General features: G+C 37.5%; 5 protein-coding genes across 8 annotated transcripts in view; 3 read left to right on the top strand and 2 right to left on the bottom strand.

The window, feature by feature from the left end:
• Positions 1–245: 245 nt before the first annotated feature.
• LOC111460428 lies at positions 246–4073 on the top strand. The gene is made up of 5 exons (XM_023103694.1): positions 246–261; positions 316–1562; positions 1690–1808; positions 2869–3081; positions 3653–4073. The coding sequence occupies exons 2-5, from the start codon at positions 338–340 to the stop codon at positions 3809–3811; spliced, it is 1716 nt and encodes a 571-aa protein (XP_022959462.1). The 5' UTR covers positions 246–261; positions 316–337; the 3' UTR covers positions 3812–4073.
• A 420-nt stretch (positions 4074–4493) lies between these two features.
• Positions 4494–9491, top strand: LOC111460071 (ubiquitin-like-specific protease ESD4). The gene is made up of 9 exons (XM_023103155.1): positions 4494–5795; positions 5896–5972; positions 6045–6138; positions 6247–6345; positions 6778–6867; positions 6972–7091; positions 8649–8752; positions 8873–8945; positions 9054–9491. Exons 1-9 carry the CDS (start codon positions 5010–5012, stop codon positions 9114–9116), a joined length of 1506 nt encoding a protein of 501 aa, XP_022958923.1. The 5' UTR covers positions 4494–5009; the 3' UTR covers positions 9117–9491.
• Positions 9492–9871: 380 nt separating this feature from the next.
• On the bottom strand, positions 9872–16718 carry LOC111460068 (kinesin-like protein KIN-13A). Of its 2 annotated transcripts, none has more exons than XM_023103152.1 (14): positions 16598–16718; positions 16259–16333; positions 15867–16111; positions 15276–15497; positions 14529–14720; positions 13906–14010; positions 13714–13791; positions 13525–13606; positions 13167–13329; positions 12143–12472; positions 11539–11757; positions 10854–11454; positions 10712–10777; positions 9872–10281 (listed from the first exon to the last, which is right to left on the bottom strand). In XM_023103152.1, exons 3-14 carry the CDS (start codon positions 16056–16058, stop codon positions 10099–10101), a joined length of 2433 nt encoding a protein of 810 aa, XP_022958920.1. In that variant the 5' UTR covers positions 16059–16111; positions 16259–16333; positions 16598–16718; the 3' UTR covers positions 9872–10098. The 2 variants fall into 2 exon arrangements, with proteins under 2 accessions (XP_022958920.1, XP_022958919.1); XM_023103151.1 differs by having other exon boundaries at positions 16441–16659.
• Positions 16719–18651: 1933 nt separating this feature from the next.
• On the top strand, positions 18652–24447 carry LOC111460069 (glyoxysomal fatty acid beta-oxidation multifunctional protein MFP-a-like). 2 transcript variants are annotated; one of them, XM_023103154.1, is made up of 18 exons: positions 18652–18934; positions 19043–19114; positions 19259–19324; positions 20009–20065; positions 20145–20212; positions 20278–20359; positions 20478–20533; positions 20609–20911; positions 21000–21086; positions 21407–21581; positions 21677–21798; positions 21883–22046; positions 22123–22377; positions 22478–22599; positions 22807–22928; positions 23073–23221; positions 23307–23445; positions 23937–24447. In XM_023103154.1, the coding sequence occupies exons 1-18, from the start codon at positions 18832–18834 to the stop codon at positions 23970–23972; spliced, it is 2178 nt and encodes a 725-aa protein (XP_022958922.1). In that variant the 5' UTR covers positions 18652–18831; the 3' UTR covers positions 23973–24447. The 2 variants fall into 2 exon arrangements, with proteins under 2 accessions (XP_022958922.1, XP_022958921.1); XM_023103153.1 differs by lacking the exon at positions 23937–24447 and having other exon boundaries at positions 23307–23553.
• A 101-nt stretch (positions 24448–24548) lies between these two features.
• LOC111460072 (chaperone protein dnaJ 49) overlaps positions 24549–24970 on the bottom strand; it is a 2542-nt gene continuing 2120 nt past the window's right edge. Inside the window, exon 3 of one of the 2 annotated variants that reach the window (XM_023103157.1) lies at positions 24549–24860. The gene's annotated coding sequence lies outside the window, so the exon portion shown is untranslated. The remainder of the gene's footprint in view (positions 24861–24970) is intronic. The other variant, XM_023103156.1, reaches the window with a different exon arrangement.

The raw sequence follows: 24970 nt of genomic DNA, 5'->3' as shown, positions 1-24970 counted from the left end.
CACTTAAAATTTTAAATTTAAATTAAAAAAAGAATATGTAAAATAGATTACTTTTTTAATAAACCAAACTCAAAAAAAAAAAAAAAAATATATATATATATATATGTGTGTGTGTATATATATTGAATTTGATACTTCAAAAATGTTGAAATGGGCCTATAAATTAAAGTATTTGGGCTACTATTTTTGGGTTGGGCTTGGGCTACTTCTGAATTTGATACTTCAATTTGTTGAAATGGGCCTCAGGCCCATCATAGGAAGCAAGCACATGCAACCCTTGCGCCATTACTTGCCAGAAATTCAAACCTCGTTTCACAAGCTTCCTTCCCCGCTGGTTATGGCGGGTACGTGCGGCTCCGCTGTCTCTTTCTCTATTCATTGCAACAAATTCGCCATTTGCAGCACCAAGCCATTGCTTTCAGTTTCAGCTTCCATTTCCATTTCATCTCGTTCGAGGCTCACAAGAAGAAAAAATCACTTGCGAATCAAAATCCTCAAAACCCTAACTAAACCTCTTACGTTCACTGTCTCTCCCATTCCTCCGCAAATCGACTCTGAAACTCCGATCGTATCGCCGGAAATCTCAGGTCCTGCAGGCGTCGAGACCGAGGTGTTATCTCCGGTGGAATGTTGCCCTTCCTCCACTTCCACGGACGGTGAATCTCGACTCTCCGAGAGCTCGGACACTGCCTCGTTGTATAACTTTGATGTTGCCAACTTTTCTTTCGGAAGTTTTGTCAGGTTTGGCGTTTACTTGCTTGCTCTTTTTGCGTTTCAGACAATCTGTACTGTGTGGGTTTTAGATTATGGTAATTCAATTAAGGAAGATAAGAACTCAGATAAAGATTTGAGTATTAGAAGCAAAAGCGTAAAAGAAGTGTTGTTGAATGGAAATGAGAGAATCGTTCTTGGAAATTTCGGGTCTAAAACGAACGAGTTGGTTTATTTGGACGAATCGAAGATGAGAGACAAAATTGAAGAGATCAGGTTGTTGGCTAGGAAAGCAAGGAAAGAGGAGAAATATCAAAAACCTGATGATTTAGGGGAGGGCGACATGGAGGGTAGAAATGTAATTTCAAGGGCTAGGATTGGTATTGATAAAGAGATTGATGCACGACTTGTTAAGTTACAGAAGAGGCTAAATTCTAACAAAGATAGGCTACCGGATTCACCTGTAAATTTTTTGTTCAAGTCTGAGAATGTTGAGGAAGCTGCCAAAAGGAATGATTTCAATGATGAAGAAGAACGGAATAAGAGTCTAATATATAAGAAAAAGTTGCAATTCAGAAACTCTAATGGTGATAGAATGAAGAAGCCTAAGGGGTTTCAAGGATTTGTTTCTAATGTTAAAAAAAGTGGCTCAAATGGCAAGGCTATTAACAAGGGAGTGAAGGATGCCGAAAAGCGAGTAGCTAACGAAATCAAGTATAACGATCCCAAGATGTTCAAAGACGATAGCACGAATTTGGGCAGCGACAAATCTGTATTGCTACAGAAAAACGATGGAACGAATTTGGATCTTGATATTAAGGGTTCGAGTTCAAAGAAGAAATCAAGTAATGGTAATGTCTCTGAATTACAAGATATTGTTTTCAATTAATTGTATTTGGATCTTGAAATGGTTGTTGTTCAGAACTTCATATTTGGTAGTTAGAACAAATAATTATGGTTTGTTTTTCAAGTTTTTAGGTGCCGTTCAGGGGACTTCTTCAGTGGAGATCTCGAAGTCACAGAATTTAAAAGATGTAGTGGAGAAAAGATCTCCTTCGAGGGCTGATTCATGGTGGATGAATCTTCCTTATGTTCTAGTAAGTTAGAAAATATACTTTGTTTTCTGTATTTATTTTCTTCTTGATGGCATGATTTTAATTTAGGAAGACACTAAGCATAATCTGTGAGATCTCACATCGGTTGGAGAGGGGAACGAAACATTCTTTATAAGGGTGTGGAAATCTCTCTCTAACACACGCGTAATGGGGAAGCCTGTAAGAGAAAGCCCATCTGCTAGCGGTGGGCTTAGGTTGTTACAAATGGTATTAGAGTCAAGACATTGAGCGATGTGCCAGTGAGGACGCTGGGCCCCCAAGGGGGTGGATTATGAGATCCCACATCGGTTAGAGGGGAACGAAGCATTACATATAAGGGTGTTGAAATCTCTCCCTAATAGACGTGTAATGGAGAAGTCCAAAAGGAAAAACCCAAAAACCTTGAGGAGAAGCCTAGAAGGGAAAGTCCAAAAAGGACAGTATCTGGATGAGTACCGGTTCCGCTGTGTAACTCTAAAAGATGCCTTTTAAAATCGTAAGGTTAATGGTGATACATAACAGGCCAAAATGGACACTATCTGCTAGCGGTGGGCTTGAGTTTGGGCTGTTACATAATTTGAATTACGAGCTTATTGTTTTAGTCGTCAATCTCAATTCAAAATTGACTAGTCACACACTTAGCATAACAAATATTTCAATGGAATTACTTAGGTTTCGTTTGATAATGCACGTTTTTGAAGTTTAGGTTTGTTTCTTCCCAATTTCCTTATCATATTTTCGTTTTTCTACCAGAAACATTTGAATTCGTAATTTACTTTTAGTTTTCAAAATTTATTAAATTTCAAAAATAAAATCCAAATCGTTATCAAATAAAACCTTAGTTCTTATTTAACCTTCTTAGAATTGCTATATGGACAAATGGTTCTATATAAACATGACTTTAGTCCGAATTCATTAGAATTTTGGATGAAAGTTAGGACCTGCGTTGGTCAATATTAATTAAATAACTAATTATGTTTCAAAGAATTATCTTTAAACCCTATGATCTTTTTTTCTTTTTGTTTAATTATAAATTTTAACATCAAAATGTATCCCATCACAGGTTATTTTTATGCATGGAGGTTCCGAAGATGAAGAACATGGAGGACTTTTCACCTTAAGGGTTCCTTCCAAGACACAGGATAGTGAGGAATATACTACATATACAGTTGCTTTTGAACACCATGTTGATGCAAATAACTTCTGTTATCTTCTGGAATCATTCTTTGAAGAGCTCGACAATTTCACAACCGACGTCGTTCCTCTGCCAACAAAAGTAAGAGTTCTAAACTTCAATATTACGATATCTAAAGTTTTCCTACTCCGATACGAAGTAAATTAGTATTTGATAAATTTCAACTTTAGGTTAAAGTGTCAACTTAGATCAAAATATTGCATAATGTTATGTCGATATTTATTTTCGTAGTTTTTGTAAGATGGTTAATTAAACTTTTTATGATTTAAATTATAATATTGTATTTAGTTGAAGAAATAAATTTGAAGGAATAATCTTGATTTAAGGAATATTTAGTTGATGTGTACGTGGTGACGATGTCGTCATACCCAAGTAGCTTAAGTTGATTTTAGTGATGAGTTTCGTTTTTCTAGTTTAACAATTGTGGGTGTGGGAGTAGATAATTGAATCATCAACGTTTTGGATGATAATTACCTAATTGGTGCTTGGATTAGCGAGTTTGTTAGTTTTTTTGTTGTTGTTCTTGACTTTTGAGATGGTAATTGTTTAATTGGTGCCTTATCAACTTAGTTATGCTTGAATTGTGGATAAGTTTGTGGTTCGTATCTGCATACCGTGTAGAACGCTTATATTCTTGCTTGGTGCTTCTTAGGAACTCGAGAAGGTCATAAAATCACATACAAGTAAAATGATTGTTGTGAAGAAGGGGCAATTGCAGCTCTATGCTGGTCAACCGTTTGCCGATGTCGAGATGGCTTTGTATGCATTAGTCGAGCGAAATGAGAATGTTATTTCTTTTCATTCGAGATAGGGACGATCGGTGTCACGGTCAATCTGTTGCAAATGCAGCCAGGGAACCGTACCGAAGATGGGGAAAATTTGATATGGAATGTAGGCACCATTTCCTTGGATTCCATGGTTATCTAAAATTAGACCAGGAGAGTTGAATTTAGAATTGAATTTTCACTTCACCCCACATGGCTTTTCTTCTTAATGTATGATGTCTTGATATTTTTCTCTTTCTTCATAGAAATCTTGGTTTCTTAGATGATGAGTGTAAGTTTCAACCCCAACCAAGCTGATTTTTACGTTGGGAAGAGATGTCTATTTAATCTCGAGGGTCGGGTCGAGTGGAAGGTTTGTGGAGATCCATCTTGAAAGGAGGTATCGGAACGAGAAAGATTCCCTCATTTGTATATCCATTGTTGGTTATCGAGCCCACAAAAGTTTAAAGTAATAATAATAACAAAACCGTCTTGTATCTAACCCAATCTTTCTTTTAGTTCTTGAATACTGAAGAAAGTCCCGAAACCTTAAAAGGTAAGTAGTTAATCTATGTTTGACAATAAGTACCTTTTTAAAATCTATATACATATATGTACGCATGCATAAGAATATATGCGTATATATAATATGTATGTATATATATGTGTGTATGTGTATGTATGTAATTGTGGAAAAATTGATGGGAAAGGACAAATTTGAAAAGTGATAGAAAAAACCCCGCTTGAATTCAAAGGGACAGATGGCGTAAGCGAGGGACGAGGTGGCCGTGGGAAGCTTTCTTCCAAACAGAGAACCAACAGCATCAGGACGAACGAAATCGAAACATTTTCAATCAATCAATTTGGATTCTCCAGTTTTGTAGGTTCAGACGTCATTCACTTCTTCTCCCAAATCTCTTCATCCCAACTGCGGATTCGGATTTCAATTTCTGCATCTCATTCATCAATTCCCAGTTTCTCTTTCAATTTCCTCGTCTCTTCCCACTTTACTCTCCTCTGCTTGATTCCGTTTCTCAGTTCTTATTTTCTTCAATTTCTGTTTGAAATTCATCTCCGTTTGTTCCTAATCCTTGACATTTAGGGTTTTTCCGGCTTCTTCGTTCAGCGCAAAAACCCTAGTTTTTGTTCTTACGAATTCTATTGATGTTTTTTTCTGCCTGAAATGGTCTTCGCTAGATGTGATGCGATCTCGTAGGCGTTTCGTTTCAATCTTCGTGTCTACTAATGGGCGCCCGAACCAACAACCGTAAGCGCGACGACGAGTGCTTGAGCCTTAATCGTTCGTATTCGTCTTTGAAATCACCGGATTTTCACGTCTCCAAGAAACCTAAAGTTTCGGCTTTGTCTTTGGATCGGCCAGTTTCCTCATCGAACTATACGGTGGCTAGGCTTGCCCGGTACCCTGAAGAAACTCCGCAATTGCGCCGAGAAGTACACGGCCCTTGCAGAATTCGCAAATTCGGGCTTTCGAAGAGCTTCTCTAGGCATTGGGAGTCAAAAAATAATTGCGAGTCGTCGGAACAGTACGCGGCGGGAAATATGTTGTCGTACAACTACCAGATTGCGAAGAATCGTGCAATTGGTGCATTGCGGTCATTCCCGAAGGATTTCATTGACTTGGATTCAGACTCTGAAACCGAAAGAGGCGCTTCTGGAGATTCGAAGAACGAAGACGGCGTCGAGGCAATTGAAGATGATAAACCGGACCAGAGGCCACGTGAGGTTAATACAGTGCAGGAATTGGATGCGAAGATGAAGAATGTTCATCAGCCGTCGACGTCGGTAGTTGTAGATTTGACAAATGCTGATTCTAAGGTCGAAAACGCTGAGGCGATGCTTGGTGCTTTGTCACTGGATCGAGACTTGTCCAGTGTTTCTGCTTACAAGAAGTTGCTTCAGACTGTGGAAAGGCGGACATCGAGATTGAAAAGCTTGGATTTCGAAATCGAGTTGAACGAGAAGCGCCGATCGATTCTTCAATCCCGAACTCCAAAGAAGAAGCCTCTTGATGTATGTTTCTTTTCGTCGCAGAGATAGATTAATTTTTGTTCTGGATAATGCAATTTCACCATTTTTATGCTAATCAATCCGTATTCGTTTATCGATCCAGGAGATTCCACAGGAACTTTTTACTCCTCTTACAAAGGAAGAGGAGGCGCAGGTTGAACGTGCGCTCTCTACGAACCGGTACCGTATGATGTTGTTCTTATAATCTTTCATTTTGTTCTTTTGTTTGACGTTTTTTCGTTCATTATTCAGGAGGAGAGTTTTGGTTACTCATGAGAATTCGAATATTGAGATTACTGGGGAAACTTTGCAGTGTCTGAGACCAGCTGCCTGGTTAAACGACGAGGTAGTTTTGAAGATTCGATGAAATAGTATCCGATGGATTATGATCTTAACTGAAATTTTCTGTTCTTGAAACCCGTCTTCCTAATTGTTGTATATTTATTGTTTGTAGGTGATTAATTTGTATCTTGAGTTGCTGAAAGAAAGGGAAAGAAGGGAGCCAGAGAAGTATTTGAAATGCCATTTCTTTAGTACCTTCTTCTATAAAAAGGTTGGTTAAGCTTTACTTCATTTTCCACTGCTTGCACCAATGGATTTGTATGCTAATTTACCTCGAGATGGTCAGATTTTGGTTGGGTACGTTTCTGAATGTTGTAATAATCAATGATTGGAAATCGAGCTGTTTGACGTGCCTCTGTGGTCTACATTTGAATTTACTATACGTGCAACGTTGTTTTTTTTCCTTGATTCGAGACCCTTTTGATAGTCTGCTTCGTTTTGTGGACTTTATATTTTTGTACGTCCTTGTATCCCTTCGTGTTTTTCTTAATGAAAGTTCAGATATTCGTATAATTGTCGGTCAGTTCAGCCCGTAAACTGTTTTTTAGGGAATTATCGTATGGAAGTGTGGTCTTATTCAAATGGATGTTTATGATGATCTGACTTTAGCTTGTATTTTTCGTTCTTGTAACATTGTCAACAGTTAAATGGAAGGAATGGCTACGATTACGGATCGGTTAGGAAATGGACCAACCCAAAGAAGTTGAAGTATGAACTCATTGATTGTGATAAAGTAATATTTTGCCCCTTTTTAACTCTATTATTCATCTAATCGATTGTGATCGATGGTACGATATTAATTCATTTGTTACTGACCCAATTCAATTACTTGTTTAGATATTTGTCCCTATCCATAGAGAAATACACTGGTGCCTAGCAGTAATCAACAAGAAAGAGAAGAAATTTCAGTATCTCGATTCTCTGAAGGGAATGGATTCTCGTGTTTTAAAGACATTGGTATGCTTTGTATTTTCTCTTCTCTATTTATTGCTTCATTTTTATGGTTCCTGAACTTATCGCGACGGTAGTTGTTTCATTGCGGTACACATCTAGCGTATACTAGCTATGTGATTAGTCGTTGGGCATGAAAATCCTAGTGAGTTGAACTTAGGAACCCTCTCGGTATGTGAACCCCTAATTCTTAGACGCTAAAACTAAAACTTCCAAATTGATTCGATCTCAATCCTAAAGTCTAAGTTAGACCCGGATTACCTGAAGATCTAAGCTCTTGAGATGAAGAATAGTAAGCTTGATCTAAGAGTCTAATATTCCACAAGATGAAGATATGAATTGTGTCACGAAGCTCTCTACCCAACTCGAAAGCAATGTTTTAAAAACTGTTTAAAGCTTAAGCATTGAGGCGAGGAGGCTCTAAGGTCGGCTCAGAGGTGTTTCAAGGCTTACACCTCTGAAGATAAAGGCGTAAGCGTCTCTGCTTATGCTTTGAGTCTAAGAGGCATAAGCCTCTAACTTCGTTCCACCAGAAATTCCAAGCGTTGGCTTTTGGTACTGAATCGACTTTAGATTAGCTTTACATTACAAAATACCTCAAACTCTCTTAGGGGATTTAATGAGTGCAACCTTCTTTTTTCCTTTGTTTATTATTTAGTGGTATGCGGATAGGAACTCGCTGTTTTCTTTTTTGCTTTTTACGTTCTTGTTTGTCTTTTTTTTTTGTGGTGCCATACCACTACCACTACCACGGCCACAGCAACCACCTACCCTTTTATTATTGTTTTATGGTTTACAAATTTTCAACAAATATTGTATTATATAAGTTTCTTAATTTTGTTAAATGTTCTTTAAGTTTTAACCTCTAATTAAAAAAATTAATGTGTTCCAGTATTTTTTTCTAAGTTTTCTCATCGATTTTTACTGTATTTTTTAAAGAAAATTTCTCTAGCTTTTAAATATCATGTTTAGTTCTAATTAAACAATGATGTATTTCGTACTTTTATGTGAATACTACAATATTAAGAATTTTACATTTTATGATTTTATTTTTTTTACTATTTAAAATGAGGTCAACCCATGATGGATTGTTCTTGCATTTATTTGCATATTCTCGAGAATGTTTCTTTTTAGGGGTATCGTTTTCTACTGGTTAATTTTTTTTTTTTTTTTACGTAAGTTATACACCTCGTTCTACCTAGGCTAACGCCTTGCCTTGCCTTGCCTCGCCTCGCCTCTTGTGCTTAGACTGGGAGAAGCTTTTAACATGATTTAGTTTTAAAAAACAGAAGATGTTATACCATTTCATCCTTTTGTAATCCCATTTACGAACGTTATAGTGTCAAGTTTTTCCATTATGGCAAGAAGCATAGGAGGTTTGAGAAATTGAGATAGTAGCTTTTAGAGTTTTGGTGAACTAGCTGAACTAGACATTCACGATTATTATTTTAATAACGAATGATGTCCGTTTATTTTTTTTCTTATGACGTGATAGTACAAGAGAAGGGCGCGCATATGTTTTGGATGCTCATTTTGATTATGCTTTTAATTCTATGTACCCAGGCGAGATATTTTGTAGACGAGGTGAAGAACAAGAGTGGAAAAGATATTGATGTAAGTTCTTGGGCACAAGAATTTGTCGAAGACCTTCCCGAGCAAGAAAATGGGTTTGTTCCTTTCAAACTTATATTTCGTTCTTGTAATTTATTAATTTTATTTTCACGTCTTTTTACGTGCTTCTCAAGATTTTGCATTTTTGTTTCTTGCAATTCTTTCAATTGAAACAGGTTTGATTGTGGCATGTTTATGATCAAGTATGCTGATTTTTATAGCAGAGGCTTGAATCTCTGTTTCAAGCAGGTAAAAAAGATTGTTGAAAGTTTTTAATCCACATGCCATTCATTTCTAATTCAATTATGAGCTCAAAAGAAGATTCAATTCCTTTCTTTCTTTCTTTGTTTCTTGTAGGAACACATGCCTTATTTCCGACGTAGAACAGCCAAGGAAATTTTGAAATTGAGAGCTAACTGATTGAGATCACACGTAATGTCTCGAAATTTTCTTCGTGTTAGCAGCGAGCGTATAGATCCCGAGATTCTCTTGCACGTTTGAGTGGCAGCAGCTCTAAATTGTATGTTTTGGATTGGTTTCGAGTAGAGAATAGATGATGAGTACAAACAAATTTATACGGGAGAGAGGTTGCAGGGCGAAGCATGATCTAGTATTTTTGGTAAGTGAATACTCTCCCCTCATCTCGACGTATTTATTTTAAATGGTTTAGTGATTCATCTCAAACTCTCTGTATTATTGAGTTATTTCTCCCTCTTTCTTTCCCCCCCATGTATTATTATGTTTGTAATGATCAGAAAGTAACCCTAGACGATACACAGCTCATTCTTTTTTTTTTTTTTTTGTATGGAAGATTAAGTTATAGGAACGTGCATTCCCCAAGTAATGTGACTCTTGATGCTTATTTTGTGAGATTATTGATCCGAAACGTATAATACATTAAATGGTTCTGGGCACCTTCTGAATCGTAATGCCAATTTAGAGTACTATAAAAATACGAATGAGTACAAACTTGTCAACTCTTTTAGTTCATAGGGCCTTTGACTCGAACATATTATAGACCAATTGCCTTCTCTGGCTCTTCTATCAATAAGCTCGGGTTTAACTAACTAGGGTATACTAAACCACGAAAACAAATGTATTTCAATATTCCTGTTACGCATAAACATTATATTATGTACCTGATGGTTAAGGTCGTTCACAGGTCGGGGCAAGAAAGCAGCAAGGGAATTCAATTCCAATCTCTTTTTCAAGCTCGAATGTACAAATCAAATCAATTGATTTAATGATATTTTATATAATATGAAAGAGGGGTGAGGGGAAGAAGAAAGCAGAGGGGGGAGGAGGGAGGAGGGAGGGAGAGAGAGGAAAAGAAAGAAACAAAGAAAGAAACAAAGAGAGAAACAAAGAAAGAAACAAAGTGTGACCCACCACCACCACAACACTAACGCAATACTCTTTTTCGGGTGAGTATTTCTTGTTCTTTAAGTCTATGCTGGAACCTTGCAAGGCGTGCTTGAAGACTCACCAACCCAGCCGCCTTTCGAGACAGCACAAAACTCAACTGAGTCACGTAGTTTTCAATGTGGCTCCCAGGTTGATCCACTTCTGCCAACAGTTTCATTTCCTGCCACAACCAACATCCCACACCATCCCCCCCGTTAGTACACATTCACCCTTCCACTATCTAAAAAAGACAGCTAACTCAATGGTAGAGTACTGACTTTATTGAAAAAAGTTGGTGGTTCCATTGGTTTCAAAAACAAGTTGGTGTTAAAGGTTGTCTTAACAACCCTCAACTTTCAGATTCAGATGTCCAACATGTTCTAGAATTTTAATTTTAATTTTAATTTTGTATTTAATAGATTTCGAAGTTTAAAATCTTCTATCAGGTCAAAAAGTGTCCCTTCTTGTATTAACGAGACCCTAACATATTAGACCTCATTTCTAATACTTTAACTTTGGTCAAGTATATCAACCAAAAGTGAGAATCTATACTGTATCAACAATTAAATACTAGTATTTGTAATATAAGAGATTGAAACTTTTTTACTTACTTCACGCACTATCTCCATGGTGTCCTCAATTTCTTTTCGATGTGCAGCAATTAACGCCTCCTCTTCCTGTAACATAGTTGATGGCACGTCAAAAAAAAGCCACTAAACTGTAACTAAAATTTGATGTTTAGAGGTAGCAAACCTCCAGTATTGCATTAATATTCCCATCAGGAGTAGGCTCAGGTTCAGACTTTTTGGATCCAGCATCATTTGTGTTAGAAATTCCTGGACCATACTGCTTGGAGCTTGCAGTTGAGGGATCAGGCACACCACTATCTTTCTTCTGCCAGCTCCCTAACTTTTCTGATTTTTCTTCTCGGGATGATTTTCTTCGGGGTGGCGATACCTTTTTCACCTTCTCTGTATCATTTAAGTTGGGGGAATACATGGGAATCTTTCGACCCGTCGGATCACTGTGAGTGTTCCTCATTTCAGGTGGCTCCTTGTCAAATGACGCAGAAGTTACAGTTACACTTGCACTTTTTTCATCTCGAGCATGGAAGGTATTACTTGATGGCAAAGTAGTAGTTGGCATGTCAAAGTTGGAAGAGGAGAGACTCTCTTTCTCTGCAACCCTTCTGCCCAATTCCCCTAATTTCACCTCTTGGCGCAGCATATTAATATCTTCTGCTTCAGTTGGAATTGGAATAGTCGGGGCTGAAGAAGCATCTTTAGTTATTGGTTGACTGGAACTGACAGCCGGATCCTTTTTTGCATTTCCACTTTTGGACAAACTTTTGACCCTGGTGTTATTTGGTAGTAATTTAAAAGTTGATTATATGCCAAATTTCTGGATGATGTAAAGCCTAAGATGTCAAAAAACGTACCGGTCGGCATATCTCAAAGTGTTGAGAGTATGCTCACATGAGCCAGCATTCGGAGAAATGCATGATATCATAACAGTTCTCGAGTTGCCAACAAACGAATCACGAAGCACTTCTGTAAGTTTGCTTCCACGGAAGGGTATATGAATCTGATCATTGTCCAAGGCACGGATGCATTCCTTCAAAGCCAAAAGACTTTTGTTAATTTCTGCTCCCTCAATCCTGCAAAGGTTCCAACAAAACAAAATAGACAAATTGCAGCGATATTAAATCAGGGTACAAATTTCGTTGACAGGAACAAATTTTTTTGATGAAGATAATATGTCAAGCAGCATTTTCGACTGAAAAATATCAGAAAAGACATCGTCTGAAAATTCATATAAAGCAGCATTTTTTACTGAAAAAGTTCAAAGCAGTAATCTTCAGCAAAGCAAAAAAAATACTTGATACTGGTGGAAGCATTAGAAACTAGAATTCTTAACCAAGATGGTATACTCGATATTATCAAGCCGACGGTAACAGCAAACTCATTGATGGGTGATATCTTTAACAGCTGTGAATAAAGAACCCTAAACCAAAGACCAAAGAGCTAAAGCATCTCGCATACCTTGTCTGACGGTCATTATCAGTTGTATCAGCACCTCTTTCGCTACCAGCCAAATCAATAAAAGAGATCTTCCCAACAAGCTTCCCACTTTTCAACTCATTTCCATCATTGTTCCTTCTCGATTCCTTGACTTCAGGGTGTTTCTTAATAGCAAGTTGCAATATAGCATGTGACCTTGAAGACTCCTCATTGGCACCAGTGGAACCTGTACTCCTAGCTGCATTTCCCTTTTCGATATATTCTTTGACAATTTGAACATCAGATACTTCAAATTCTTGAAGTCCAACTATACAAACCTGCTGCCTCCCATCTTCTCTCATGCAAAGCTTCCTATTACGGAAAAATAAAGTCATCTTAAGAATGTGTATGCATGAAATGCACAAATGATATTCAATCAAGGAATTGGACTCTAGAAAGGGGATGAAAATGCAGGTCGTGTGTCCTATTTACATGGAAAAAAGAAACAGATCAAAAACTAAAAATGCTATACACAATTCTAAGTACTTCTACTACTTTCGATGTTTTTGTATTTGTATTTTCATCTACTTCATTTTGGTAGGTAAACGTATCAATTTGGTCATAATTATATATTCAACTAAACTATGGCCAAAAGTTAATATCGCATCACATGCAAGTTGTTATGGGTGAAAACCTTTGATTTATTATGCATCTGCATGTCAATAGGAATTCGCAGTAGAACTATGTTTGTTTTTTCGTGACATCATACCAAGTTAAATTACAGGTAAATTGAACACCAAGATATTAAAATAACAAAAAACCAGGATTAGATTTATAATCAAACCAACAAAAAGTTAATAAAACCCTTACATCCTAAGATTGTCGAGGTCTGCATATACTAACCTAGATGCCACGGTTATCAATATGATATACATAATACCATCTCACTCTAAATGCATGAATGACGTTTCCTGTCTCTACGACAATAGCAACTCCTTTTTTCCTTAAGAATAATTACAGGGGAAAAAAAAAGAGAGAGAGAGAGAGAACAAAATTAAAAACTTACCTTCTGTCACTGAGTAGATCAAATAGTTTTCCACCATATATCTCAAAAAAGCTAAGCCACAACTTGAATCTCTGATTGCGATAAACTGGCTGATGTAACAATCTAACGAGGTCTTCAGCAGCTCTAAGAGGTAATGGCTGCATTGTAAACGTCTTGCCACTGCCTATTCAAATACAAATGGCTTAGATCAGCTTCAAGATACTAAAGGCATCTTAGAGGAAGAAAAAAAGAGTTGATACAATAGCATCAGCAATAGGAAAAGTCACAATATCCAGAAATAATAATGCGTGAACTACTTTTCAACCAATATGCATTTATGAAAGCAAGCGGAAAGAGATTCACCAGATTTAAAGCATACCTGTCTGACCATAAGCAAAACATGTAGCCTTTGTCCGTTCAAAGATGATGGGAATAATTGGTTGTACAGTAACCCTATAAACCTATTTCAAAAAGAATGTACGTCTGTTCAAACCAGATTTTACAAAACCATTTAACAACAAAAAATTATACTAAACTACACTGGAATAAAAGAATATATAACGGTTACCTCATCATTGGTAACCTGCTCATCAAGAACTGCATCAAAGCAGAATTCATGCTTCTCCACATATGCAGTCAAGTCCACCTATCTCAATTTAAAGTATGGGAGAAAAGAAACTATGATCAAGTTAAATACTGCCAAATCAAACAACTAAGCTAATATATACGTCAAAGTTCTGATTAATAAAAGTAAAGGGACCTTGAGTTTTGGTTCATGAACAGTCAAAGAGGCATTGTCGCATACTGAGACAATATCATCCTCCTTACGAGCATGCTCTTTCTTGTTTAATGGTCTCTTTCTCACCTAATACAGGGTACACTACACGTATTAAGAAAAATAGAACAATATATGAAAATATATGCCAGTTGATGCCAGAAAACCAAACTCCATCGAAGAAACAAATGCTCAATTAGATGATCCCATAAAGAAAAAGAGAAAAAAATTAACGGGCAGGAAAAATTGATAGGAGTGATTAAACTAAACAAAAAAGAAGAAAGACGTGGAATGTGACAAATTTACATACAAATTATTGTTCTAAGGCATGCACTCCAAATGCGTTAACATAGCTATCACTTGTTAATTGTAGGCATGCACTCCAAAATGCGTTAACATAGCTATCACTTGTTAATTGAACTACCTCCCAGACGAGGAGAAACAAACAATGTATGCCAATAAAAAAAATTACAAGGCTGTACTCCAACCTCCATGACTCCATTATTGATTAATATTTGGAAAATTAGTAAAAGGATAACACCCATGTGCAAAGGATTCCTAGTTAGTACTCTACAAATAGTATTCTGATGCCACTATAAGAAGCTTACCACAACTTTGATTTTAGCCACATTATTTTCTCTTGCAACATTCTCTTTTTCAATAACAGGTAATGTAGCCACAGCATCTTCATCAGCTTGGCTTCTTGGCTGCCTGCTGCTAGCTATATTAAATTCATTCTCAAATGGTCTAGTACCACTAGGAATAAATGGTGACGGCTCAAATGGTTCTGACATAACATGCTGGTGAGAAAAAAATTAAAAAGGAAATCCGAAAATTAAAAATAAAAAAAGGATGAAAAAGAATTAACCACCACAAAAAAGGATAAGTATGTGACTTTCACCCAATGTCATAGAGTAATGGACCGCCAGATAATTTTCAACAGATATCCTAATGCTAAAAAACATAATATTAAAAATGTGAATCTTCAAATGAAAGGAAATCTGAGTAGTTCTTTAGTTGGTATAGAGGCATCTTTATCTTTTTTCATGTCACTAGACCCCCACCCTCTCCCTCCTCCCCCACAAAACAAAAACACTCTCATTGCATGTAAGCACTATAGCTTCATCTCAATGTCAATAGAAATTCCATAAAGAAAATAAACAATAACGAAATCATGTCAACAGCCCACGGTTCTTTACAGAAATGCTCTCAAAATATCAGGCAATAAGTTAATACGTCCCAATGCCTAATTCAAACCACCTAAGTATTACTACTATTTTACATATATAATCAAAATAAAGTAAGAATCTCTCGCTCACAAAAAGGAAAAAACCCAAATTAGTTAATCAGCATACCTCAGACAAAAGCTCGGTATCGTCCATAGCATGAAGATCCAAAAGTCCAGCACCAAAATCTCCCCTAAATTCGGGAGAATAATACCCATCCATCGCACCAAGTACTCCTGAAGCTTGGGCAGTAGGTGTATGTGGTTCAGATCCAGACTCCCCACCAAAGTTCAGGTTTCTCATCAGTTTTAGGAGCCTCTGTTTCTCTTCAGCAGATTGTGCTCCATAACTCTGAGCCAATTGGAAGGGAAGAGGAAATTTAATTGCTATGGCATAAACAACAACTAAAAAAAGGTATAACATCAAATGAACAAAAAAAAAAGAAAAAAAGATTGTAGATGAACTATCCCCCAAATCAAGCTGTACTTCCTTTCAGAAAATTACGTGGTGGCATGGTAATCAAATTCAATAGAGCTATTCAACCACTAATAATTCCCCATTTGATCCCAACAAGTTGAAGATTGCATGTGTGGAAAAAGAAAGAAGGAAAAATGTACCTCCTACAGTAAATACTCAAAGGCTGATTCATTAACTCTCGCAAGAAATTTTTAGTAGTACCTCAAAACATACGAAAACCCTCGGAAATATTAAGCGTCGTACCTGCATGAGGAGGGAGCGTTGATCAGCCAATGGAGAGGCCAGATGCTGCAAGCCAGCAGACTGGAGCCACCGAGCCATGACCGCGTCACCGGCGTCGTTAGTGGGGCCTGCATTGTGCAGGGTCCCACCGCCGGCGTGGTCGTAAAAGGTGGTCGCCGCCGCAGCATTGCTCTGCTGCATCTGGCCGCCCATGTGGCGCTGCGAACGTCTTTGCGGAGCCAATTTTCAAGATCTGTTAAACAACGCTTCATCCAAAAAAAAAGACCAATTTAATCAAGTATGCAATAGCACTAAAAAATCTCCAATAACATCAACAATCCAGATATAAACAATCAGCCGATCCCCCAAGTTTAACCAAATAAAAAGTAAGTAACGATTAAAGAAAAACTCACAGTGGGGAGAAAGTCTGAATTCGAAATAGGACATGAAAGGAATTACTCGAAGACGAAATTCAAATCCAACAGAATCTGCAACAAAATCACCAGATTCAAACTCAACAATAAAGCTACATGGAAAAAAAGAGATTCAATCAAGAATTCCAGGTCATTTCAAACGTTCAAACGTTCAAACGTACCAAATTTGACCCAAAATTAATAGATTCGAAGGACGAGATCTGTAGAACGAAGAATCTAATGATCGAAACCAGGGATCAGATCTGAATCGAACAAAATATACAAAACCCTAATCTCTTCGAGACAAGAAAGGGGGAAAAACATACAAATTCGCCGAACCTTTTTTTTTCTTTTAATCTTCGGATGAAATGAGTTGGCGAGAATTGTAAAGACTTCAACGCCACAGAATCCGCCTTTTGTTATAATATTAAGACGCAAAAAGAAATAAACAAATTGGTGAAAAGGGCGAAAAATATCAATTGATTAAATTCAAATGGATTAAACCGCTATTTTAAGTTATATATTAAATTACTAAAATACCCTTTTGATTTTTGCACTAATTACAACGCATCCTGTTGTCGTCAACGGTGCGGGCTGCCCGGGCGGACCCCGGCAGAAGCTTGAAATTTGTCGGCTGACGGAAATACCCTTGTGCGTATTTGGTTGATAAATGACCCTCTTAATTCAATCAACTTGTTCTTTCTTGTCCATTTTTTCTTTTTGGATGGAGATAAGAAAGCTCTAAATCGTCACCGTCACCGTCACCCTTCCCGTCTCTTATTTCAATTTTTAATCACTAAAAAAAAAAAAGAAAATAGTTTATTTTTTAGAGATCGAGTTCCACGATTTTAAATATAGTTTTTTTAAAAAGGGACGAAACTGATAACAAGTTTCGAGCATATGAACCAAATCGAAACTTTTATAATCATAACCAAATTGTAGCAAAAATCCAAACTATATAACACTTAGAGATGTCCACGAGACGATGACATCCATCTTGTCTCTATCTCCCATTTCAATCCTCTCCTCATATATTTTATTTATGTGGGAGTTAGGTTCCTAATAGATAACTTTTGTCCATATTTTTATTTAACATATATAACGTGAGAAAAGTAGGTGAGACGAGAATTTAAGTGGGGTTAGGGGCAAATCTTAGTTCCCAACCTCGTTTAGGGAAAAGAAATACGTGAGATCCCACATCAGTTGGAGAAGAGAACAAAACATTATTTTCTCTCCGTGACAGACGTGTTTTTAAAGCCACGAGGCTGACGACGATATGTAATGGGTCAAAACGGACAATATATGTTAGCGGTGGACTTTGAGTGTTACAAATGGTATCAAAGTTAATCACTGGACGATGTGAGACACTAGTCGAAGTAGGACATAGCAGACGCATTTTAAAATTTTGAGGGAAAGCCTATAAGAAAAAGTGTTAAATATGACTATATCACAACATCGGTCGGGATAGCTTAAATGGTTAGAAGATATTTTTTTTACGTTACTTATTTTTAAAATAGGGATTTTCTATTAAAATATTTAAGAGCAAATAAGTTAGTTGTTTATGTCACATTCCCTTTTTTCTTCTGAAAATTACTAACGACACGTCATACCTTCAAATGCACTTCTTTTTATAAACGAAACCCTTGCTTTAGCTTAAAGCATGCGAGGGTGGGGAGAATTTAAAGATAAAATTAAAAATTATTATTTTAATGAACATGGGCTGAGGATGAAAGCAGGCCCAAATCAAAGCCCAATGTACATGGATTGGGCTGAGCTGGGCTGGCACATAACGGGCCCAAAGTATTTATGCCTCGTGTAACACCTTTATGAAATTTTAATTATTAATATAAAATGTTCAAACATCACGTCGATATCACATGCTTCAATGGGAGAATAGAACGAAAAGCAAAACCGTGGAGACTATAATAAGCTGCGGCGCACATCCGATGTGATCGGTTACGATAAGCATCATCCACCGTCAAATACCCGATCGGGTGGGGCCGCGTTGACTCATAAAAGGCCACAATCGCTGACCAAAAAGCTGATTGTGAAAGTACAATTCTACCCCCGTTTCATTTGTCGAGGATTTATTTTTACAACATTTTATGAAGATTCTTAATACTCCTAATAAAACTGGACTTAATTAACTATAATTAATTCCTTCAGTTTAAACTGTAAATCCATTTGGTAACCTCCATATTTCTCATTTTTCTGCGTTTTTTTTTAAATTTTTTTATTTATTTTTAGAATTTCTATAATTTTCCCACACTATCACAAGTCTCAATTTCTTTTTATGAAATGCAAAAATAAATTAAAAATGTTAAAATATTTTCTATAATTTCACAAAAATAAACGAGAAACAAAAACGTAGCTACCGAGCTAAGTGCATTCCGCAAATTATAAGAGTAGGAACGTTTCATATCAAAGTGAAAGTGATACATAACGATACCTTGAATAATATTTGTTCATTCATCGGAAACCGTGCAGAAATCACAACTCTTCATGCACCTCCTCCTCCATTTTCTCTTCACTTTCTCCTACAAAAATTTCCCCTTACATTGTTTCATCTCAAAATGGGAAGCAATGCAAAAGGAAGAACAGAGATGGAGGTGGGAGATGATGGAGTTGCTATAATCACCATCATCAACCCTCCAGTTAACGCCTTGTCTTTTGATGGTATAATTTTTCTTCTTCTTCTTCTATCAAATCTCTATTTCTACTGAGATTCTTATATGTCCATCCATTTTTGTCTTTGTTTTCTGCACATTTACACACAATATACAGTATTATTCAGCCTAAGAGATAGTTATGAACAAGCCATGAAAAGAGATGATGTGAAGGCAATTGTTGTCACAGGTTAGTATTACGTTAAATCAATTTTGTTCGATCGAACCATTGACGTTTTAGGATGGTAATTGGTGTTTTGTCTACACTAAGGTACGTACGTTAGGATCCCGGTAAGGGACAAAGGAACTGATTGTTTTATTGTTTGGAATGTAGGTGCAATGGGGAAGTTTTCTGGTGGCTTTGATATAGCTGTTTTTGGTGTACTCCAAGGAGGAAAGGGTAGGCCTGATTAACTGTTCATTATATCTATGTAGAAGGGTTTTACAAGATATGCCACGTTGGTTGAAGAGTAGAACAAAACATTCTATATAAGGGTTTGGAAACCTCTCCCTAGTAGACGCATTTTAAAATCGTGAGGCTGACAGAGATACGTAACGAGCTAAAGCAGACAATATCTGCTTGTAGTAGGCTTGAGCCGTTACAAATGGTATCAGAACTAAGTACTCAGCGGTGTGCCAGCGAGGACGTTGGGCCTCGAAGGGGTGGATTGTGAGATCCCACGTCGGTTGGAGAGGAGAAAAAAAATATTATTTACAAGGGTGTGAAAACCTCTCCCTAGCATATGCATTATAAAATCGTGAGGTTGACGACAATACGTAACGGGCCAAAGTAAACAATATCTGCTAGTGGTGAGCTTCAGCTATTACAAATAGTATCAGAGCTAGGCACTGAATGGTGTGCTAGTGAGGACGTTGGGGCCTGAAGGGGGGTGGATTGTGAGATCCCACATTGGTTTGGTTAGAGAGGGGAATGAAACATTCTTTATAGGGGTGTGGAAACCTCTTCCTAACAGACATGTTCTAAAACCGTGAGGTTCACAGCGATACATAGCAAACCATAGCGAACAATATCTACTAGTGGTGGGCTTGAGACGTTATTGACCTCATGTAAGATGTGTCTCAGGGGACCAACCAAGTGTTAGCAACATATCAATTGAAGTTATCACTGAAATTTTTGAAGGTAAGGAGTTCCTATGATAGTTTTGTTATAGTACTATGCTGACCTACTGGGTGTTAATTCCTTAAATCTCATCCGTCAGCTGCCCGAAAGCCTGCGGTTGCAGCAATCCATGGGCTTGCTTTGGGTGGAGGTTTAGAGGTTGCAATGGTAAGTGTCTAGCTATGTCCACAGAAGAATCCTGTTACAATCTCTTATTTGCCTTCATTTCTCAGGCCTGTCATGCTCGAATATCGACTCCTACCGCTCAACTAGGTTTGCCCGAACTTCAGCTTGGAATAATTCCTGGTTTTGGAGGTACGATTTCAGTTTAACGTGTTGATTAGTTCCTCAAGACTTAAAATATTACGCATTCTTAAAATGGTTGGGGTGTTTTGGTTCACCTATCTTGATCTCGAGGCTCTAAACTACTCAGGAACACAACGGCTTCCACGTCTCGTTGGTCTCTCAAAGGCTCTAGAAATGATGTTGGTAAGCTAGATGGATTACTTTTTGTAACATGATGTATAAAATATCATCATGTACTATATTCTCATGTGTAAACAGACATCAAAGCTAATTAAAGGACAAGAAGCTCATTCTTTGGGGCTTGTCGATGACATTGCCCCTCCTGAAGAGTTGATCACGACTGCACGTAAACGGGCTCTCGAAATCCTAGAGTGGAGAAGGCCATGGGTTCATAGTCTCCATAGGACTGACAAGTTAGAGTCCCTTGCCGAGGCTAAGGAAATATTTGAGACTGCCAGAGTTCAGGCAAGGAAACAGTCACCGAATCTTAAGCACCCGTTCGCCTGCATTGACGTCATTGAAATGGGTGTCGTCTTTGGCCCTCGTGCTGGACTTCGGAAGGTTTCTCATCTTCCATTTCATTCCTTCTCATCTTTAAATCGTAGTCGCTTCATCTCTCTCTCTATATATCTTGTTCTGTACATTGCAGGAGGTTGAAGAATTTCAGGGACTCCTACATACTGATACTTGTAAAAGCTTAATTCATATCTTCTTTGCCCAGCGTTCGACAACAAAGGTTAGAAAATAAAGGATGGACATGAAAGTTCGATCGGGTTTATAGAAGTGGCAGCACATTAATGAGTATTCTGCTAACTAATTCAGAAGAATTGTTCTTGAACTCTTGATCTTGGGATGTTCATGGTTTTATTATCTATGGGGGCTCGATCTCACTGGCTAGAACTAGAATAACAACAGTGTTCGATACTAAAGTCGAGAAATTCTATAGCTCAAGATTGAACCAGAATACTATAGCTCAGTAGTTCTAGCTAATTTGTTAGTGGCTGGCCATATTATCCCCTGGCATGTAAAAATTTATTATCTCCTCATGTTCGACAGGTACCCGGGGTTACCGATCTTGGTTTGGCACCGAGAAAAATCACGAAAGTTGCTATCGTGGGAGGAGGATTAATGGGATCTGGAATAGCTACAGCATTGATTCTTAGCAACTATCCTGTAATACTCAAAGAAGTGAACGATGAGTTCTTGCAGGCTGGCATTGATAGAGTCAGGGGTACCCCTAGAAACTAATGATTTTGACATGCTTTTGTATCCACAATTCAATTTGCAGCTTTTTTTGAACTCATTATTTGATGTATTCTCCTACAGCGAACCTACAAAGCCGAGTCGAAAAAGGGAATATGACTAAAGAGAATTTTGAGAAGACTATTTCTTTACTCAAGGGAGTTCTTGACTATGAAAGTTTTAAAGATGTGGATATGGTGATAGAGGTACTTCGGGCTGCTTTTCTCTTTTCTAGACAGGTCGAGGACAATAGCTAATAGCTAATGTTGATTTTCGTGTTCTCGACACAGGCTGTTACCGAGAATGTTTCTTTGAAGCAACAGATCTTTGCTGATCTTGAGAAATATTGCCCACCACATTGTATGCTTGCTACTAATACTTCCACAATAGATTTGGAGTTGATTGGAGAGAGAACGAAGTCTTGTGACAGAATTATTGGAGCCCATTTCTTCAGGTATATCCACATTCCCCCCTCCCCACCCTCCTCGGGATCTATTTGGTGTAGCGTTGAGCTTTTACTTCTGATACAGTCCCGCCCATGTCATGCCACTATTGGAAATTGTTCGTACCAAGCATACAGATGAACAAGTAATTGTTGATCTGCTAGATGTTGGGAAGACTATAAAGAAAACGCCTATTATCATTGGAAATTGCACAGGATTTGCTGTGAACAGAATGTTTTTCCCCTACTCTCAGGCTGCCATTTTACTTGCCGAGCGTGGAGTAGATCCCTATCGAATTGATAGGGAAATTTCCAAGTTTGGAATGCCAATGGGACCCTTCAGGTTTATAATGGTTAAGAAGTTTGCTAGTTTGCACCATATTCTGTTCTCATTGAATCCTATTGAATTTTTTATTCCTATTTGCTCTTGTTTTTTCCTTCAGGTTGTGTGACCTCGTTGGTTTCGGTGTGGCAGAAGCAGCTACCAGTCAGTTTGTTCAAGATTTTCCAGAAAGAACTTATAAATCTGTGCTAATTCCTCTTATGCAAGAGGATAAGAATGCAGGTAGTTTTTTCCTTCCAAAATAAGCTTAAATCCTACAACTACCTGACAAGAATGGGCTCCAATGTGAAGCTAATAGTTACAAACGGTCAAACAAACGGATGCCCAAAGCGAGGCGTTATACCTCACTACCTTTATTATGTAATGTTAGATGATCTTCACCAGTGTTACATTCCTACAAGAATCATTTGTGTACATTACACATCTCAGGTGAATCCACTCGTAAAGGTTTCTATGTCTATGACCAGAACCGTAAAGCTGGGCCAAATCCGGAGTTAAAGAGTTATATTGAGAAGGCTCGGAGCACTTCCGGTATTTCAGTTGATCCTAAGGTCTCTTTCTCCCTATTTCTCCTCACAAAACATATGTTCGCTCACTTCTCTTGATTTAGCATTTCTTTATGACCTTAGAAGTATAAGAAACTGGGGGAAAGTGATTTATTGTTGAGGTATGTCTAAACGATTTCGGTAATGTAGCTAATGAAGTTATCGGAAAAGGACATTGTGGAGATGATATTATTCCCGGTGGTGAATGAGGCATGCCGTGTCCTAGCAGAAGGCATAGCGGTCAAAGCAGCCGACCTGGACATTGCTGGTGTAATGGGAATGGGTTTCCCCTCTTACAGGTTTGTTAACTTGACCAGTTGATCTCATTTTAATATATCTCTTTTGTTCCGAAACTAGAGTATAAAATTTTGTGTCCCTAAGCAGGGGAGGGCTCATGTTCTGGGCGGATTCTCTTGGATCAAATTACATCTATTCAAGATTGGAGGAATGGTCGAAACAGTATGGTGGATTTTTCAAGTCTTGTGGATACTTGGCTGAAAGAGCTACTCAGGGTGCAACTCTGGTGAGAAATTTACATGCTAATTTAACCGAGCTTATTTTCCGTGCACCTAAATCCTCATCTCTTATACATCTCCCACATAAATCAAGAGCTGAACTCTAGCCAAAACAGCAAGCTAAGACACGGATTAAGTCTATTTTGGCAAACAAAAGATGTGATGGAATAAGTTTCGAGGCAAAAGCTCGGAGCATCCAAATATCCTACGGAATACAAGATCGCTTGCCAACTTCTAAGTACTAATGAACTTTCCAGAAGTCAATTCTGATAGAATTTAAGCCTCACAACCAAATAACCAACAACAAACTAAAACAAAATTACTAAGTCACGATTATTCATCCATATTACATACTACGCTGCGTCACTTTGAGACTCCGGATGATATTGCCTAGAGTTATTGAGAATGGAAAGAAACACCCTTGAATTGCCTATCTTAGTTACATATTTATCATGATAATTGCTTCTCAAAGTGGTGCTTATTTTTGGTTTGAATGCAGAGTGCTCCTGTTGGTGATGCTAAACCTCAAATATAAGATCGATCAACTCAACTGGAAGTTTTTTATGTGTTTCTTCTGAAAATCTAGATAAGATTCCTGGGATTGGGCTTGAACGAATAATGTATTTTGGTAGAGGTTGTATCTATGGAAGACATTTATTTTTGAAGGAGTTTGAGTAGGAGCAATATTTCAATTGGTAGCATTCTTTATCATTTTCTCTTTTGATGGAGCTTTTGGGAGTTCACATTCGTTTAGATTATAGAAATTTTTCAAAATGTGTCCCTCCTATTAATCCCATTATTGTCACCCAATACCTTAAATGCTATCTAATTGTAAGTTATTGGGTCTACAAAGTACAAACAAGGAGGTCGAGTACAGAGTTTTCCGGGAGATAAACTTCACAGATTTCGTAACTATTTTCATCAAATTTGAACTAAAACAGGATATGCCAAATAATCTGCTGTGTTAGAAGCAATATTTGAATCTCATTTTCACATGTTCGTGAATCCTGTATTATATACTCAAATGATTCGAAACAATAATGGGCAAGGATGTGCATAAAAATGAAAAATTTTAAGGGAAGGAAAGGATGGAATGATGATCAAAAGGACATTTAAGTAAAGACTTGAGCTTCACTTCAATATTTGAAGAATGTAAAGATGCAGATCAGTATCTTATTTCAGTTTGTACAACGGTTATGACTTTATTTGAAAAATGGATCATAAAAACTTCATGCGGAAGTGATATAGAAAAATTACAGAGTCGTACCACTCCAGCGTCATTGATGATCAACGGTGCCAAGTGATTGGCTCAGCACAACTCCGATAAACCTTTGGGTCTTAGCCCTCGTGATCCAGCCATGAGTGTCCCGTTCTGCATCTGAGCATAGAGTCTCACAACTTCAAAATCCATCAATATAACCTGCTTTAATTTAAAACAGGATCGGTTTCCCATCAGTTGGTGAGTTATGAATATCATACTTTCACAGGAAAAACGGTATAGATGTATGTTTTTTTTTTTTTTTTTTTTTGGGA

This window comes from Cucurbita moschata, unplaced genomic scaffold (genome assembly GCF_002738365.1).
Source record: "Cucurbita moschata cultivar Rifu unplaced genomic scaffold, Cmos_1.0 Cmo_Scf00023, whole genome shotgun sequence".
Lineage (NCBI taxonomy): Eukaryota > Viridiplantae > Streptophyta > Magnoliopsida > Cucurbitales > Cucurbitaceae > Cucurbita > Cucurbita moschata.
This window is presented reverse-complemented; position numbering and strand designations above follow the sequence as displayed.

Excerpts from the sequence above, each read along its gene's own strand:
- LOC111460428 (XM_023103694.1), top strand. The coding sequence starts at position 338 with ATGGCGGGTACGTGCGGCTCCGCTGTCTCTTTCTCTATTCATTGCAAC. Across the intron at positions 1,563-1,689 it reads AAAGAAGAAATCAAGTAATG|GTGCCGTTCAGGGGACTTCT; the intron begins GTAATGTCTCTG and ends TCAAGTTTTTAG. Across the intron at positions 3,082-3,652 it reads TCGTTCCTCTGCCAACAAAA|GAACTCGAGAAGGTCATAAA; the intron begins GTAAGAGTTCTA and ends GGTGCTTCTTAG.
- LOC111460071 (XM_023103155.1), top strand. The coding sequence starts at position 5,010 with ATGGGCGCCCGAACCAACAACCGTAAGCGCGACGACGAGTGCTTGAGC. Across the intron at positions 8,753-8,872 it reads CTTCCCGAGCAAGAAAATGG|GTTTGATTGTGGCATGTTTA; the intron begins GTTTGTTCCTTT and ends CAATTGAAACAG. Across the intron at positions 8,946-9,053 it reads TGAATCTCTGTTTCAAGCAG|GAACACATGCCTTATTTCCG; the intron begins GTAAAAAAGATT and ends TGTTTCTTGTAG.
- LOC111460068 (XM_023103152.1), bottom strand. The coding sequence starts at position 16,058 with ATGGGCGGCCAGATGCAGCAGAGCAATGCTGCGGCGGCGACCACCTTT. Across the intron at positions 13,330-13,524 it reads TTTTGCTTATGGTCAGACAG|GCAGTGGCAAGACGTTTACA; the intron begins GTATGCTTTAAA and ends GTATTTGAATAG. Across the intron at positions 10,778-10,853 it reads ATATTAATGCAATACTGGAG|GAAGAGGAGGCGTTAATTGC; the intron begins GTTTGCTACCTC and ends ACTATGTTACAG.
- LOC111460069 (XM_023103153.1), top strand. The coding sequence starts at position 18,832 with ATGGGAAGCAATGCAAAAGGAAGAACAGAGATGGAGGTGGGAGATGAT. Across the intron at positions 20,066-20,144 it reads TATCACTGAAATTTTTGAAG|CTGCCCGAAAGCCTGCGGTT; the intron begins GTAAGGAGTTCC and ends CTCATCCGTCAG. Across the intron at positions 21,799-21,882 it reads ATGTGGATATGGTGATAGAG|GCTGTTACCGAGAATGTTTC; the intron begins GTACTTCGGGCT and ends TTCTCGACACAG.